Source organism: Topomyia yanbarensis, chromosome 3, assembly GCF_030247195.1.
Source record: "Topomyia yanbarensis strain Yona2022 chromosome 3, ASM3024719v1, whole genome shotgun sequence".
NCBI lineage: Eukaryota > Metazoa > Arthropoda > Insecta > Diptera > Culicidae > Topomyia > Topomyia yanbarensis.
Window position 1 is genome coordinate 239,878,700 of NC_080672.1, and position 13,812 is coordinate 239,892,511.

Below are 13,812 nucleotides of genomic sequence, written 5' to 3' on the forward strand. Positions count from 1 at the left end.
TTTTCTTAATACAGAAGAAAGGCAAATCATTTCTGTACAAAAAGCTCATATCTACAGTTTAGTATATTCATTCTTCCTTTCCAAAATAACCGGGTGGGTAATTACCCACTCGAAATTTTGAACCATTACAAAAAATTTAGATGCGCAACGCATGTATCTCGCACTACACACATTTGAAAACATCGATGTACCACAATTCCATTTGCATAAACGAACGTGATTTAATGTGAATGTAATGTAAGCGTGTGCATTGCGAAAAGAGAAAAAATCCTTACTAATGGACCCCTTACCCTATGCTTTCTACCCACTCGGGCGTAAAGTGTTTCGCCGCCCCTGGTTCTACGCCGCTGCATCACTGCTTTGGCAGGTCCATTGAGTAGGATTTTCAATCGATCATTTGAACAAGCTTAATTCCCTCGCATATTGAAGCAGTCATACATGTGTCCTATTTTTAAGGATGGCGATCGGCGGAAACTTTTTGAGATAATTGTGAGTGCTGCCATCCCGGATAGAATTTTACAATAGCATTTACCCTACAAACAATCATAAAACAATAAATATATAGTTATTACTAGTTCAACATTGTTGGACGCGGTGTTCTCGCAGTAGATTTACAATAAAATTTAATGTAACAATCAACTTTACTGTTTAGCAAAAAAATGCTACAATAAATTCACATTAAATTTTACTGTTTTCGTGAAAAAAACTGTATGGAAAAACATCGATTTTTATAATGTTAAGATACATAACCACCCCCCTTTTTACATTTCTTATAAAAGAAATGTATAGAATTCGCTCAAACTTTCAAGATTTTTTTCCGAGGCCCGGAGGGCCGAGTCTTATATACCAATTGACTCAGCTCGACGATTTGGGACAATGTCTGTGTGTGTATGCGTAACGGGCAAATTCTCATTCGTGTTTCTCAGCAATGGCTGAACCGATCTTATCCAAACCAATTTTAAATGAAAGAACTAAAAAACAGTAAGAAAGCTTTTAATTTGTTTTTGATTCTGATGTTTATTTTCCAAGATATGAATGTTTGAATTCTTAAAAATGGCGTTTTTTGCAGTTTTTTGAATTATCTGCCGAAATTGACAATATAGATTAACAATTTATATGTTTTAGACAGTGTCGCAACTGCTCATTGCGCCGCACCATACATCCAAACACAACGATGGGGCACACCTATATTAAACATCTTTCCCACGTCATCGCCCCTTTATTTAGGACGCCGCTGGCGCAAGTATGAACGAGGAGAGGTAGATAAAACGTCAGTGAGGGTGAAGAAGAGATAAAAGAAGTAAACAGATCGTGAAGTTAACATTTCTAAACCTAAACCTAAAATTACTTATGAGCTAGTTAAAATTCTTAATCTACAATTGTATAACGCTAATTAAAAACCTAAATTGGATGCTCTGCCTGAAATTGTAAGTAGAAGGCAGCTACTAGTAGTTATAAATAATACGGAAATTTTTGGCTTCAGAATCACAGTTCAGTTAATACATGCGGTACTGCATTCATCCCTAAACTTAAATAGAGCAGTTCGTACAAGTCCTTAATTGACACTTAGTTGCTATCTTAATATCTACGGAAACAAGCAAACTAAATCAAACGATCAAGCGAGCGTTCGAAAAAAGGTAAATTGTAGTTAAAAATTATGTAAATGTAATTCTAACCTAAAAAACTAAAAACCTTAGCTTACCCACCACCGATCTACGAACTAAACGTAAAGGAGAACAAACACAGAAGAGACACTAAACGTAAGTCGATATATTTCATGCAAATTTATGTATAAAATAAGACAATCACACACACTGAAAAATTATCATGTACAACATAAAACACATATTCTTCCCCTTTTGAATAGGGATTTTTTAATCGTCGCGCAGTTATCGTCGCTGAGTGCGCTGAAATACAGCTGAAATACACGTCGTTTCAAGAAATCGGAAATCAGTTACTTTATTCGTTGCAAATTGCAACATTTTAAAAAATCCGTTTAGTTCGCGATCGGGGAGGCTTCAACAATGTCCAAGAAGGGGCGAGAAAATGTGCTGAAACCGGGTGTGAGTTGTGGTGTGTGCAATGATCCGGACGACAGTCGGATGGTATGCTGCGACGACTGCGGTAGATGGTTCCATTTTGGATGCGTGGGCGTTGACGAAGGGATCGAGGAAGTCGACTGGAATTGTTCATCGTGCGAAAAAAGGCGGACAGCTCAGGTCACTCCGACCCTTTTAACGGTTCCAGTGCCAGGAGGAACAAATCAACAGACGGAAGGCACCCAAGAGCAGCAAAAGAAGTTAGTCTTGGAATTTCGGAAGCAAATGGCAGATATGGAACGTAGGTTCGACGAACAGCAGCAGACATATGAGAAAATGCTTCAGGAGAAGGATCGCGAGTTGAAGAATGCGGTTAATGATTTGCAGCACCAGTTCCAACGCCGCCTGGAGAAGAAAGAGCAACAAGTTCGAGATGAGTTGTTTGCCCCGCCGGCTGTGCCGCCACCTAGTGCGAATTCCACTACGCTAGGAAATGAGAAACGCGTGGCGACGGATATGTGTCAGGTGCTCGAGCGAATGGACAAACGGCTTCAGGAGATGGCGAAAAAGCAGAGTCTAGATACGAAGCGTCTTGAAGGAAGATTAAGAGCGATGGAAATCAGCACTCGTGACCAAATGCAGAGAAATAGCAGTGGTTTGAACGTCGATGCGGATCCATTCGAGCAGAATCATCATTCTGACGTTCCATCAGAAGCACCGTCTCACGAACTAAGTAGAAGTCAGCTTGCAGCGAGGCATGCAGTGGCAAAGGAACTGCCCATCTTTACTGGCAATCCTGAGGAGTGGCCTCTGTTTATCGCCACTTATGAAAGCACCACCAAGATGTGCGGTTTTAGTGACGAAGAAAATCTGCTCAGACTTCAGCGATCTTTAAAAGATAAAGCTCTCGAGGTGGTAAGAAGCCGATTGCTATATCCAGCTGGGCTTGAAGGTGTTATTCATACGCTACGTACGCTATTCGGTCGTCCAGAGATTATCGTACACTCGCTAGTGTGCAAAATTCGGGAGATGCCTGCACCGAAGACGGAGAAATTGGAAACTCTGATTGATTTCGGTGTCGCAGTCCAGAACATGTGTGCAACGATAGTGGCTTGTGGATTGAACGAGCATCTGTGCAATGTAGCACTTCTCCAAGAGCTTGTTGAAAGATTACCACCAACCATTAGGCTCGATTGGGCGAAACACCGACAACCTTTACAAGGAATCACACTGTCAGACTTCAGTACCTGGTTGGGTACGCTTGTGGAAGCAGCATGTGTAGTTACGGTTCCGTCGTCAATTAGTATATACACCGGCAAACCAGAGAAGCGTAGTCGAAAGGAAGAGGTCCACGTTCATCTCGAAACCAGTTCTGGTCAGGCATCGAGCTCAATAGAGTCGATGGTTCCGCGGCCTGGAATTTTTGTGGATGTCGAGAAATCAGTGGCCTGTCACAATGTCGCCAATCGGACAAACTGAAGAAGAAAAGCGTCTACATGTGCTCCATCACTCTGTACAGCGTTCTCTATTTCGGTGGGAAGATTTCTCCAAGTGGAATAAGTTGATGCGTGTCGTAGCGTTTGTTAAAAGATATCCAGCGAATCTCATCAGGAAACTGGCAGGAAAGCCCATTGCCACTGGTCCACTGACTCAACTGGAGCTTAAGGAGGCAGAGCTGTTTATTCTGAAGCAAGCGCAAGATGCTGAGTTTGCTGCAGACATAGAGCGACTGAAGAAACCGAACCCTGCGCCGTGGAAACGAGTGATACCAAAGAGTAGCACTCTATACGGTCTCAGTCCCACGCTGGATGAAGATGGACTGCTGCGAATGAAAGGTCGTATAGACGCTTGCGAATTTGCAGAGGAGTGTACCAAGCGCCCGATACTGCTGCCGAAACGTCACCCAATAACAGATCTCATCATCATGAGCATCCATCAGCAATATTGCCACATAAATCACCAAACCGTGCTCAACGAAGTGCGCCGTAGATTCTACGTACCTCAGCTCCGTTCTGTGTACCGTCAGGTACGAAATCACTGTCAACTCTGCAAGAACCGTCAAGCGAAGCCGGCTGCACCAGAAATGTCTGCTCTTCCGCCTACGCGATTGAAGGCCTTCTGTCGTCCGTTCTCTTATGTCGGCATCGATTACTTTGGGCCAATGTCCGTAGTTGTCGGCCGGAGGACTGAAAAACGGTGGGGTGTGTTAATCACCTGCCTGACCGTACGAGCAATACATCTAGAGGTGGCTCACAGCCTTACAACTGACTCGTGCATTCTCGCTATCAGAAACTTCATTGCCAGAAGAGGAACTCCGGTAGAAATATTCAGCGACCGCGGAACCAACTTTATCGGTGCTAGCCGAGAACTTAAAGAAGCGCTGCAGCAAGTAAATCAGGACCAAATGATGAAACATTTCGTCACCACCGAAACAAAGTGGTCGTTCAATCCTCCCGCATCTCCGCACTTCGGTGGAGCTTGGGAACGCCTTGTTCAAACCGTTAAAAAGGCCCTCAAGCACACCCACCGATGAGATACTGAGGAATATGCTAAGTGAGGTCGAATTAATCGTTAACTCTCGACCGCTGCTAGAATTGCCGCAAGACGACGAACTGTCATCTGCGCTAACCCCGAATCATTTTCTGCTCGGGTCATCAGACGGTTCTAAGCCCCCGATCGCGTTCGACGACAGTAGCTATGCACTGAAACAAAGTTGGAAGATGTCGCAGGTTTACGCTAACAGATTCTGGCGACGTTGGGTTGCTGAATATCTACCATCCCTGACCCGAAGGACGAAATGGTTTCAACGTGTTAAACCTGTGGCTGAAAGAGACATTGTTGTTATGGTGGATGAAACCTTACCGAGAAACTGCTGGCCGAAAGGTCGAGTGATTCGTGCAATCCAGTCCAAGGACGGACAGGTTCGTAGAGCTCTCGTGCAGACCACTACTGGAGTCCTGGAGAGACCAGCAGTGAAGCTCGCAGTTTTGGACGTTGGTGCAACCGTAAGTACATCGAATCAGTGATCTCGAAGTACTGGGGGGGAGTGTCGCAACTGCTCATTGCGCCGCACCATACATCCAAACACAACGATGGGGCACACCTATATTAAACATCTTTCCCACGTCATCGCCCCTTTATTTAGGACGCCGCTGGCGCAAGTATGGACGAGGAGAGGTAGATAAAACGTCAGTGAGGGTGAAGAAGAGATAAAAGAAGTAAACAGATCGTGAAGTTAACATTTCTAAACCTAAACCTAAAATTACTTATGAGCTAGTTAAAATTCTTAATCTACAAGTGTATAACGCTAATTAAAAACCTAAATTGGATGCTCTGCCTGAAATTGTAAGTAGAAGGCAGCTACTAGTAGTTATAAATAATACGGAAATTTTTGGCTTCAGAATCACAGTTCAGTTAGTACATGCGGTACTGAATTCATCCCTAAACTTAAATAGAGCAGTTCGTACAAGTCCTTAATTGACACTTAATTGCTATCTTAATATCTACGGAAACAAGCAAACTAAATCAAACGATCAAGCGAGCGTTCGAAAAAAGGTAAATTGTAGTTAAAAATTACGTAAATGTAATTCTAACCTAAAAAACTAAAACCCTTAGCTTACCCACCACCGATCTACGAACTAAACGTAAAGGAGAACAAACACAGAAGAGACACTAAACGTAAGTCGATATATTTCATGCAAATTTATGTATAAAATAAGACAATCACACACACTGAAAAATTATCATGTACAACATAAAACACATATTCTTCCCCTTTTGAATAGGGATTTTTTAATCGTCGCGCAGTTATCGTCGCTGAGTGCGCTGAAATACAGCTGAAATACACGTCGTTTCAAGAAATCGGAAATCAGTTACTTTATTCGTTGCAAATTGCAACAGACAGCTTTAACGAATACCTTTCGAAGCTATAGATTGTTGAAATCGGACTATTATCAAAAGAGATATTTAACATTAAATGCGGACGAAAGATTTTTATCATTTCCCATTAACAGAAATATGACCAAAAACATGTAATCTATTATTAACGCCAAAACGGCTTTTTTTAGGTCAATAGTATCTTTAGAGAATATAATGGAGGCAATACGCCCTTTCTTTTGGTATTGTGCTTTTGCTGATTAATCATCCCCCTATGAGTGAGACATTTTCACAACTTTTCTTGGAAGTGATTATATCGAAATGATGTCTTCAGCAAACTTGTAGCTCTTACTTTTGCGAATAACTTTACTGAAGACTTCAAATATCTATTTTGAATACTTTAAAAGTTATGGCTTATGTTTGTGGATTACTCTTTGTCGCCTATTTATTGTTCAATATAGTAATAATCCATTGAAATAAGTCAAACATTATTTCGATAAATCGAATTTTGTATTTCATTTTTCTATCTACAACCGCTAGAAATAATCACCGAACACTTCCAAGCTGTCTGGAAGGAACTTGATAACTTATCAGTACAAAAATGTTCATTTGTGCGAACCTTCTGACTGCAATTTTTCTAACTTATGACCATCGGATCGATCTGAAACATATCGGAAAATGAAAAGCGAAATAAATAACTCCATGCAACGGCGTAGCCAAGAGAAGGTTTTGGGGTTTAACACCATACAACCCCCCCACCCACACCCAAAAAAAATATTGGATTGAAGTTGAAAATGTATTGATGCTGACTGATTTAATTCAATATTACAATAACAATTATCTGATCCGTAGATTGATAACCTGTTGTTGTAAACATCATGAGGACTTTTGATAAATTGTCGGAATGGGGTCCTGATATGTAACTGATCTATTGGTCTTGATTTCACAGTTGTCTAATTGCATCAATATCAAATTCCTGCCTGAAAACATTCCAATAGAAAATTCCAGAGTTCTGTAATCAATCATAATCCTCAGATTTATTTTCAAATATAAGATGTATTGTAATAAGGGTCTTTATATAATAAGAAGCGAAGTTAAAATTGATTTAATGTCTATGAAACATAGAACTGCTCACCAAAAAAATGCATAACTTTTAACATTTGCTAAAAATGTTTTTGCCTTTCTCATTCACTCTAAAATTCGTCAATCTAATCCCGACCCGAGGGCCAAGTGTCATATGCCAATCGACTCAGTTCGTTAGGATCGGAAAATGTCTATGTGTATGTATGTGTGTGTATGTGGAAAAAAATGTGACCTCTGTTAATCAGAGATGGCAGGACCGATTTGCGCAAAGTTAGTTTCAATGGAAGGTACAACCTTCCCATCGGCTGCAATTGAATTTTCTATTGATTGGACTTCCGGTTCCGGAATTACGAGTTGAAGAGTGCAATCACACAGCAAATTCGTATATAAACTGAAATGAAAAATTTTCAAAATCAAATTTGTATTTCTGATACCAAATGACTTTAAAATGCATGAAACATTGAGATGTTTGACAAAAATTGACTTTTTTGGACTTTGGTGCATTTTTGCCTTTCTCATATAGAAAGGTTATGCAATCACTCTAAAAATCGTCAATCATACCGGCCCGGAGGGAGTATACAGTGAGGGGTTGCTACTTTAAAATTAAAACTAGTTTAAAATTTCTTAACAAGTTGAAAATTTTCGGCAGGACCCGGACCTCCCGGATCTTTCTCCATGATCCGCCGCTGATTTCAAGCGATGTTTCAGTATCACATAGTATCTCAAGATCGTGGCTGTCGATCCGTTGTATGTATGTGCAAATCGTACTGAACATGTAATATTCATTTCCACCATTGTATTGAACATAACCAGCCATGAAATCGTAGTCTGGACAAATGAGAAAAGCAGAAATGCACCACTAGGTGGATTAAAACAGGTTTTTATTTTGGGAATGCGTCGAGTTGAGACGGAAACGTAATATGATTAATAACGAAGATAACATTTTCCGAATGTAGAGATAAATTTATGAAAAATGACGATTTCCATTCGACTCTAGCAGGTTCTGATCGATTTTTATGAGCATTTGATTTTTGTTGTATGAACAATTATATGTATAGGTCAAATGTTCAAAAACATTAATTTAAAGTCAAGATAGCATCATTTTGAAACCGCCAATTTCGGAGGTTTAGTATATTCAATGTGTTTTACAAACGTTAAACAGCGCATCATTTGATAAAATAATTTTGACGGTATTCGTCCAAGAAGTATTTATGGTGAATTTTCTCAGGTTAATATTCATGACTACAATAAAGTCTCAACAAATTCGCTAAAGACACGAACTCTATTACTTTTTTTCTACTTCTGCATAATTTTAAAACTTCAAAAATTACGGTTTCGGTATTATGCCTTTTGGACAGTATGATCGATTTTCACCAAACCCCCACCAAACCGAGTTTCTGGCTACGCCGCTGACTTCAAGTAAGTAGAAACAAAGTCATTCTACACTCGTTCACAAGAAACTTCTTCGAATGCTGAATATCTATTATAATACATTGAAACCCCGATTTTATCAGCCAAATATGAACATATGTTTGATGGGCTCTAGCAGACGAACAAGACTGAATTCGAGTAAATCCTTTCTCGAGCATGTTATGAAGATGGAAATATGCAAAAATTAAAAGTTCATCATAATCAGAAATAGTTATCAGACTACATCAAGGGACGGGAAGAATATTTTAACAGCTTCAATTTGTTATAAAGAAAAAAAAATGTACGATTTAGTCAATGTCCCCATTTTGTCAACCTAAAATACACCATGAGATTGATAAAAATGGGTCTTTATTGTATGTATTATTCACTGTGTTTCACATTAATAGGTACATTTCATTTTTGGGGATTTTTTTATTGCATCGAACTACGACAATTTTTAGGTAGCTTTCAAGGGGTTATTTTATAGACTTCTTCCAAAATTTGGCGAACCTATTCCAATTCGTATACCAATTAATTGGTATACTTAAGGGTTTATATGTTGCAGATAGAGAAAATACTGAAATTTTCAGCTTTTTTCCTACACAATATTACGAAAGATTATTAAACATTTTTTTCCTAATAAGTTTGTGAAAATTATAAACTATTTGAAATTTTTTAATAGTTTAATTTTTTATTTAACCGTGATTTCTTAATAAATAGTGACCATCGCTTCACAACGGCTGTCTGTTTTTCATGGCTTGCGGTGAGCACGATCTCTCGAATTGCAGAACTGAAAATTATGGAATAGAAATTAATTTTTAGTATTCTTTACAGATTTAACTCGCCGCGCAGACGGCTCTGAATTAGACCCGCTGGTGCACTAAGACGATTTCGCTAGATTTTCAGAGCACTGTGCACCCAGTGCATTAACGCAAGTGACGGAAGGTTATCGAAAAGTTTCGTGAAAATGAAAATTCAAGTAATTTTGATGATTTTCCCAAACGGTTCGTTTTCAAGAGGTTTTTATTTGTTCTTTGGCATTAGGATTAGCGATAATAATTCAAATCAAGGATACTACTGGGAAGTCACCTTTAAAAAAAGTCGATGTCGAAGTAAAATTGCATGCACTTCAGAGATAGCGTGATATCAGGAGCTGCGATTTCATTTCAACCCTTTTTTGTGAAAAGGGTGATACTTACAAATGTAAACATAAGGCTTTTTTTCATACATGCGAATGAAAGCTTTGAAACGCAACAAACTAATCTACAAAATTTTGATTCTACGATATTGCTTTCTTAAACTACAGCAAAAAATACAACGGGCGAAACTGTATTTTTGTTTGTTTATTTAAAGTTTCGCCCTCCACGCTCCATGTAAACAAACAGGGCGATACTTTTTTGCCAGCAGGCGAAACTGTTTTTTTTCGTATTTTTTAGGATTATCAAGCTGATACCAGCTGTAAATAGTAACAATGATCGCTATTGAAAAAACCCCGATGAAATCGGTGGTGTAGAACGGTAGTTATTGTAAAAAAACGTAAGGGCGATACTTCAATGCTGATAGGTGGGACCGAAAAAGTAAACAATCGCCAAAGGGGCGATACTATCATTTTGTCAATTTCAATAGCAAAAACAAATTTTAATTTAATAATTTCAAATACTTTATGAAGTTTTGGGTTTCGATCACTGAATCATGCAATCTAGGATGTAAAAAACACAATAGTTCTTAAATAGGAAATAAAACCAAGTCTGGAAATATTCGCTGTTGATTTTCTTTGAATGGTATCACTGCTAGTATCGCCCTTTTCAAGGAAAAGCGTCGATTTCTTAGTTCTCAGTCGCGTTGGAAATTTGAGTAAAGTATAAACTTCAAATCAATTCAAAAAAAAAAATTCGATTTTTTTGGCTCAGTACAATATATAACCCTTTTAGGAAAATTCAGTTTTCCCACCACAATTTAGATATTTTATTAACAGAGCATTAACAATAATTCGTTGGTATGTCTATTTTATGGGCCATTTTTTCGCTTTCCCATTGATTTGGTTTGAGATTTCTAGCATTGATGTTGTCCTATGCTGATTTGACCGATTGTCTGAGTCCTGCCACTATCCCATGTAGTATGTGTTATCAAAAACATCGCGAAGCATCAAGTTCTAAATGTTCTCAAACGATATAATATCCGAAGAGAGTGATAAGAGTTATAAGAAATGTCTCATCACACTGTTAGGTGGATTAAAAGCGTTTTTACTGTAAAAGTCGATTTGACATTGAAATTTACTGTAGAAATGTTAAAGTTTATTGTTTTTGTATTATAGCCAAACAGTAGAATTTACTGTAAATTATTGTAAAATTACTGTACTGTCACAGTGAAAATCATGGTTTTGTTACTGTACATTAGGGTTCGTCGCGGTTGCGGTAATTACCGCAACCGCGCGGTATTTACCGCACCCGCACCGCAAAATCTGCGGTGCGGTGAGACACTTTTTCCCGCAGATGCGGTGCGGGAAAGAGCTTTTACCGCGCGGTTTTACCGCAACCGCACCGCAAAAAATGATAAAGTGATAATTTTGGTTATTCTAATTGATAATGAAAGCAAATCTAGCTGTGTCCGAAATATTTTGACGCTATTATTTTTACGACATATTTTGGACTAGTTATTTTATACTTCTAAGTAAAACTTCATAAACTAACCATTTCAAATACATAAAATGCAAGATCCAAATAGAGACAAAATTATTAGATCATTCAAAAACAATACATGCTTACTCTTAAATCCAATTTAAAAGTGAATCACTTCTCTCGATTTCTGTTGGAAATCGTGAAATTATGAATCGTTTTCGATATCAATTTGGTAAGCACATGATCAAACGTGATCACCCTAGTGAGAAATGTTGGTGTTTACCAAATTTTCCTCCTTAGGGTGAAATATAGCATAGTGCTTTCGCATAGGCCTGCTAAGCCAAGACAAGTCTCGGCTTCACTGTGTCTCATCGGCATAAACAGAACTTCTGCTCGGACGGGACATCACGTTTGATCAGTCGTTCGATTGAAACACAAAGTGTGTTTTAGTTTTAATGGATTTGCGTCAAGCCGGCGCTAATCTATTCCGACAAAAAGTTAGTGTCGGTTTCTGATGAGGCGAAGCCAAAACGCAACTGTGTAAAAAAATAAGGATTTGTGCCCTCAAGTGCAAAGACTGGTTTACCAACAAATTTTCACCCTAGTGAGAATTTTGGTGTTTACCAAATTTTCCTCCTTAGGGTGAAATATAGCATAATGCCACATAACTTTTTTTCGCGTACTTCCATTCAAATTTACTATAATTTTCTACCAAATTAGGTCCTAATATTTTTCAGTCAAGGCTATTTTGTAGCTTTTTTGAAGCTTTTGTTGCCAAATAAAATGTTTGACTCCCGTTCACTTCAATTGAAGTTTTTGTAATTGGCTCTTTGGCAAAATATTAGAGGAAAATATATTAAATGCTAGAACTTTCGAACTAGCATTTAGAAAATTACACTTCATTCATTTTTAAAGGAAGCAATCTTAGTTTTTAAATGATAATATATCTGTTTCTTGAAGAATGCGGAAGTTGGAGTTTTGGGATATTTTGTCCGTAAAACCCCCTATTTTTAAAAATCATTTCTGCTGTATGCTACAAACCGTACATTTTTTGCAGTTTTCCTAATGTTCAATAATTCTGTGCCGGTTGAGACCGGACTCCTGATTAGATGTAATGTATAGGCAATTTTTTTTTCATCAAATATAGCGTCGTTCTTATTAATGAAATACAATATGTTTTTATTTCACTGTATTGGAATATATGCGCTACTATATAGAAGTACTGGTATTTTGACTTTAAATTTTTTTTGGTGAAATTCCGTTAAGAATGAAAGGTGGTTTACTACGTAAATGCGACTTCATTTCTTATTACATTTTTATTCCACATTTTTCAATTAACTGAAGGGTTGCTAAAATAAAAGTTTTCCTATTACTGCAGTATAACGTTTTTGAATGTATAATGTTTGCCTTAAAATGTTCCATGTTTTTATTAATAGAAAATGCAAAAGTTGATTTTTTCATAAACATTACATTCTGAGGAGTCTCTTAAAGTTAAATTTCGTGTGAATAAGAATAACATTTTATTATATATGGTTACACAAATGTACAATTTTTCAACACCATTTTTAAAAATATAAAAAATTTACCGCATTACCGCGCGGTGCGGTGCGGTAAATAAAGTGCGGTTGCGGTAAGCGGTGCGGTTTTATTATTTTTTGCGGTTGCGGTGCGGACAATGCATTTACCGCCCACATCCGCACCGCGACGAACCCTACTGTACATTTCTATTCGGGATGTTAGATTGTGCAAAGAATTACATCTCGTTCGATTAGCATGGATTTATGCCAGGATCAGTCGCAACAAACTTGCTGAGTTTCACGTCCAAGTGCATCTCGGGCATGGAAGCAGCGTTCGACAAAATTGATCACAGGATGCTTCTTTGCAAGTTATTTCGACTGGGAATGTCTTCTCAACTCGTGGCTTGGTTGGAATCGTATCTTTATGGAAGAGTTTTACAAGTAAAATTGCATGATAGCATATCATCGCAGTTCTCAAATAAATCAGGTGTTCCGCAAGGCAGTAACTTAGGACCCTTGCTATTCGAAATATTTTTCAACGATATCGCCTTGGTTTTGGGAACTGGTTATAAATTAGTTTATGCAGATGATTTGAAACTGTACCTCCTAGTTCGCACGGTAGAGGATTGTTGGCGCTTACAATGTCTACTGCAACTGTTTGTTGGGGAGCGTACACTAATTACGTAAGGCTTTTTTAGAACTTTTCAACCTCCTCCTCCCCCCAGATAAGAGTTCGTAAGATTTTGGTGAACTCCTCCTCCCCCTACATAAGATCTTATTATGATTTGTGTAATTAAAAAATCATATTGCTAATTCTTTAAATTATACGATAGCGAAAACGATACTTATAGAAATATTAACAGAAAATTGAGGTCAAAATTTAACTATAATCATTTGCAGTAAATTTATTCGCATCCTAATCTCGCCCAGTAGAAATTTCAGATTATTTTTTTGTAGATATTCACCAACTTTGATTTGGTCAACATAATTTGCTTCGCTATATTCCACTTTCTTTGAATCTATTTCCTTGTGATGTAGAACTCAAAAAAAATTATAACCTTCCCAAGTTTTATAGAACGCTACAAGTACAATCTAGGTTTTATGAGTGGCTATAAAACTACAATAAACCCTAAATTGTTATTAGGGTTTTCTGGTGTGAATTTATTCTGAGTTCCAACTATAAGGGTATCAACACTTCTTAACTTGTAAGACAGATTGTGACACCAGTTCTTGATCAGAACAATGTTCCATCAAGAGTCAAGAAATTGC

The 13,812-nt window shown here is 38.0% G+C and overlaps 1 protein-coding gene across 1 annotated transcript; it reads left to right on the plus strand.

Annotated features, from left to right (window-relative positions):
* Positions 1–789: 789 nt before the first annotated feature.
* LOC131689530 (uncharacterized) lies at positions 790–6,192 on the plus strand. Its single transcript, XM_058974725.1, has 2 exons — positions 790–5,594; positions 5,655–6,192. Exon 1 carries the CDS (start codon positions 2,025–2,027, stop codon positions 3,516–3,518), a length of 1,494 nt encoding a protein of 497 aa, XP_058830708.1. The 5' UTR covers positions 790–2,024; the 3' UTR covers positions 3,519–5,594; positions 5,655–6,192.
* Positions 6,193–13,812: the final 7,620 nt, after the last annotated feature.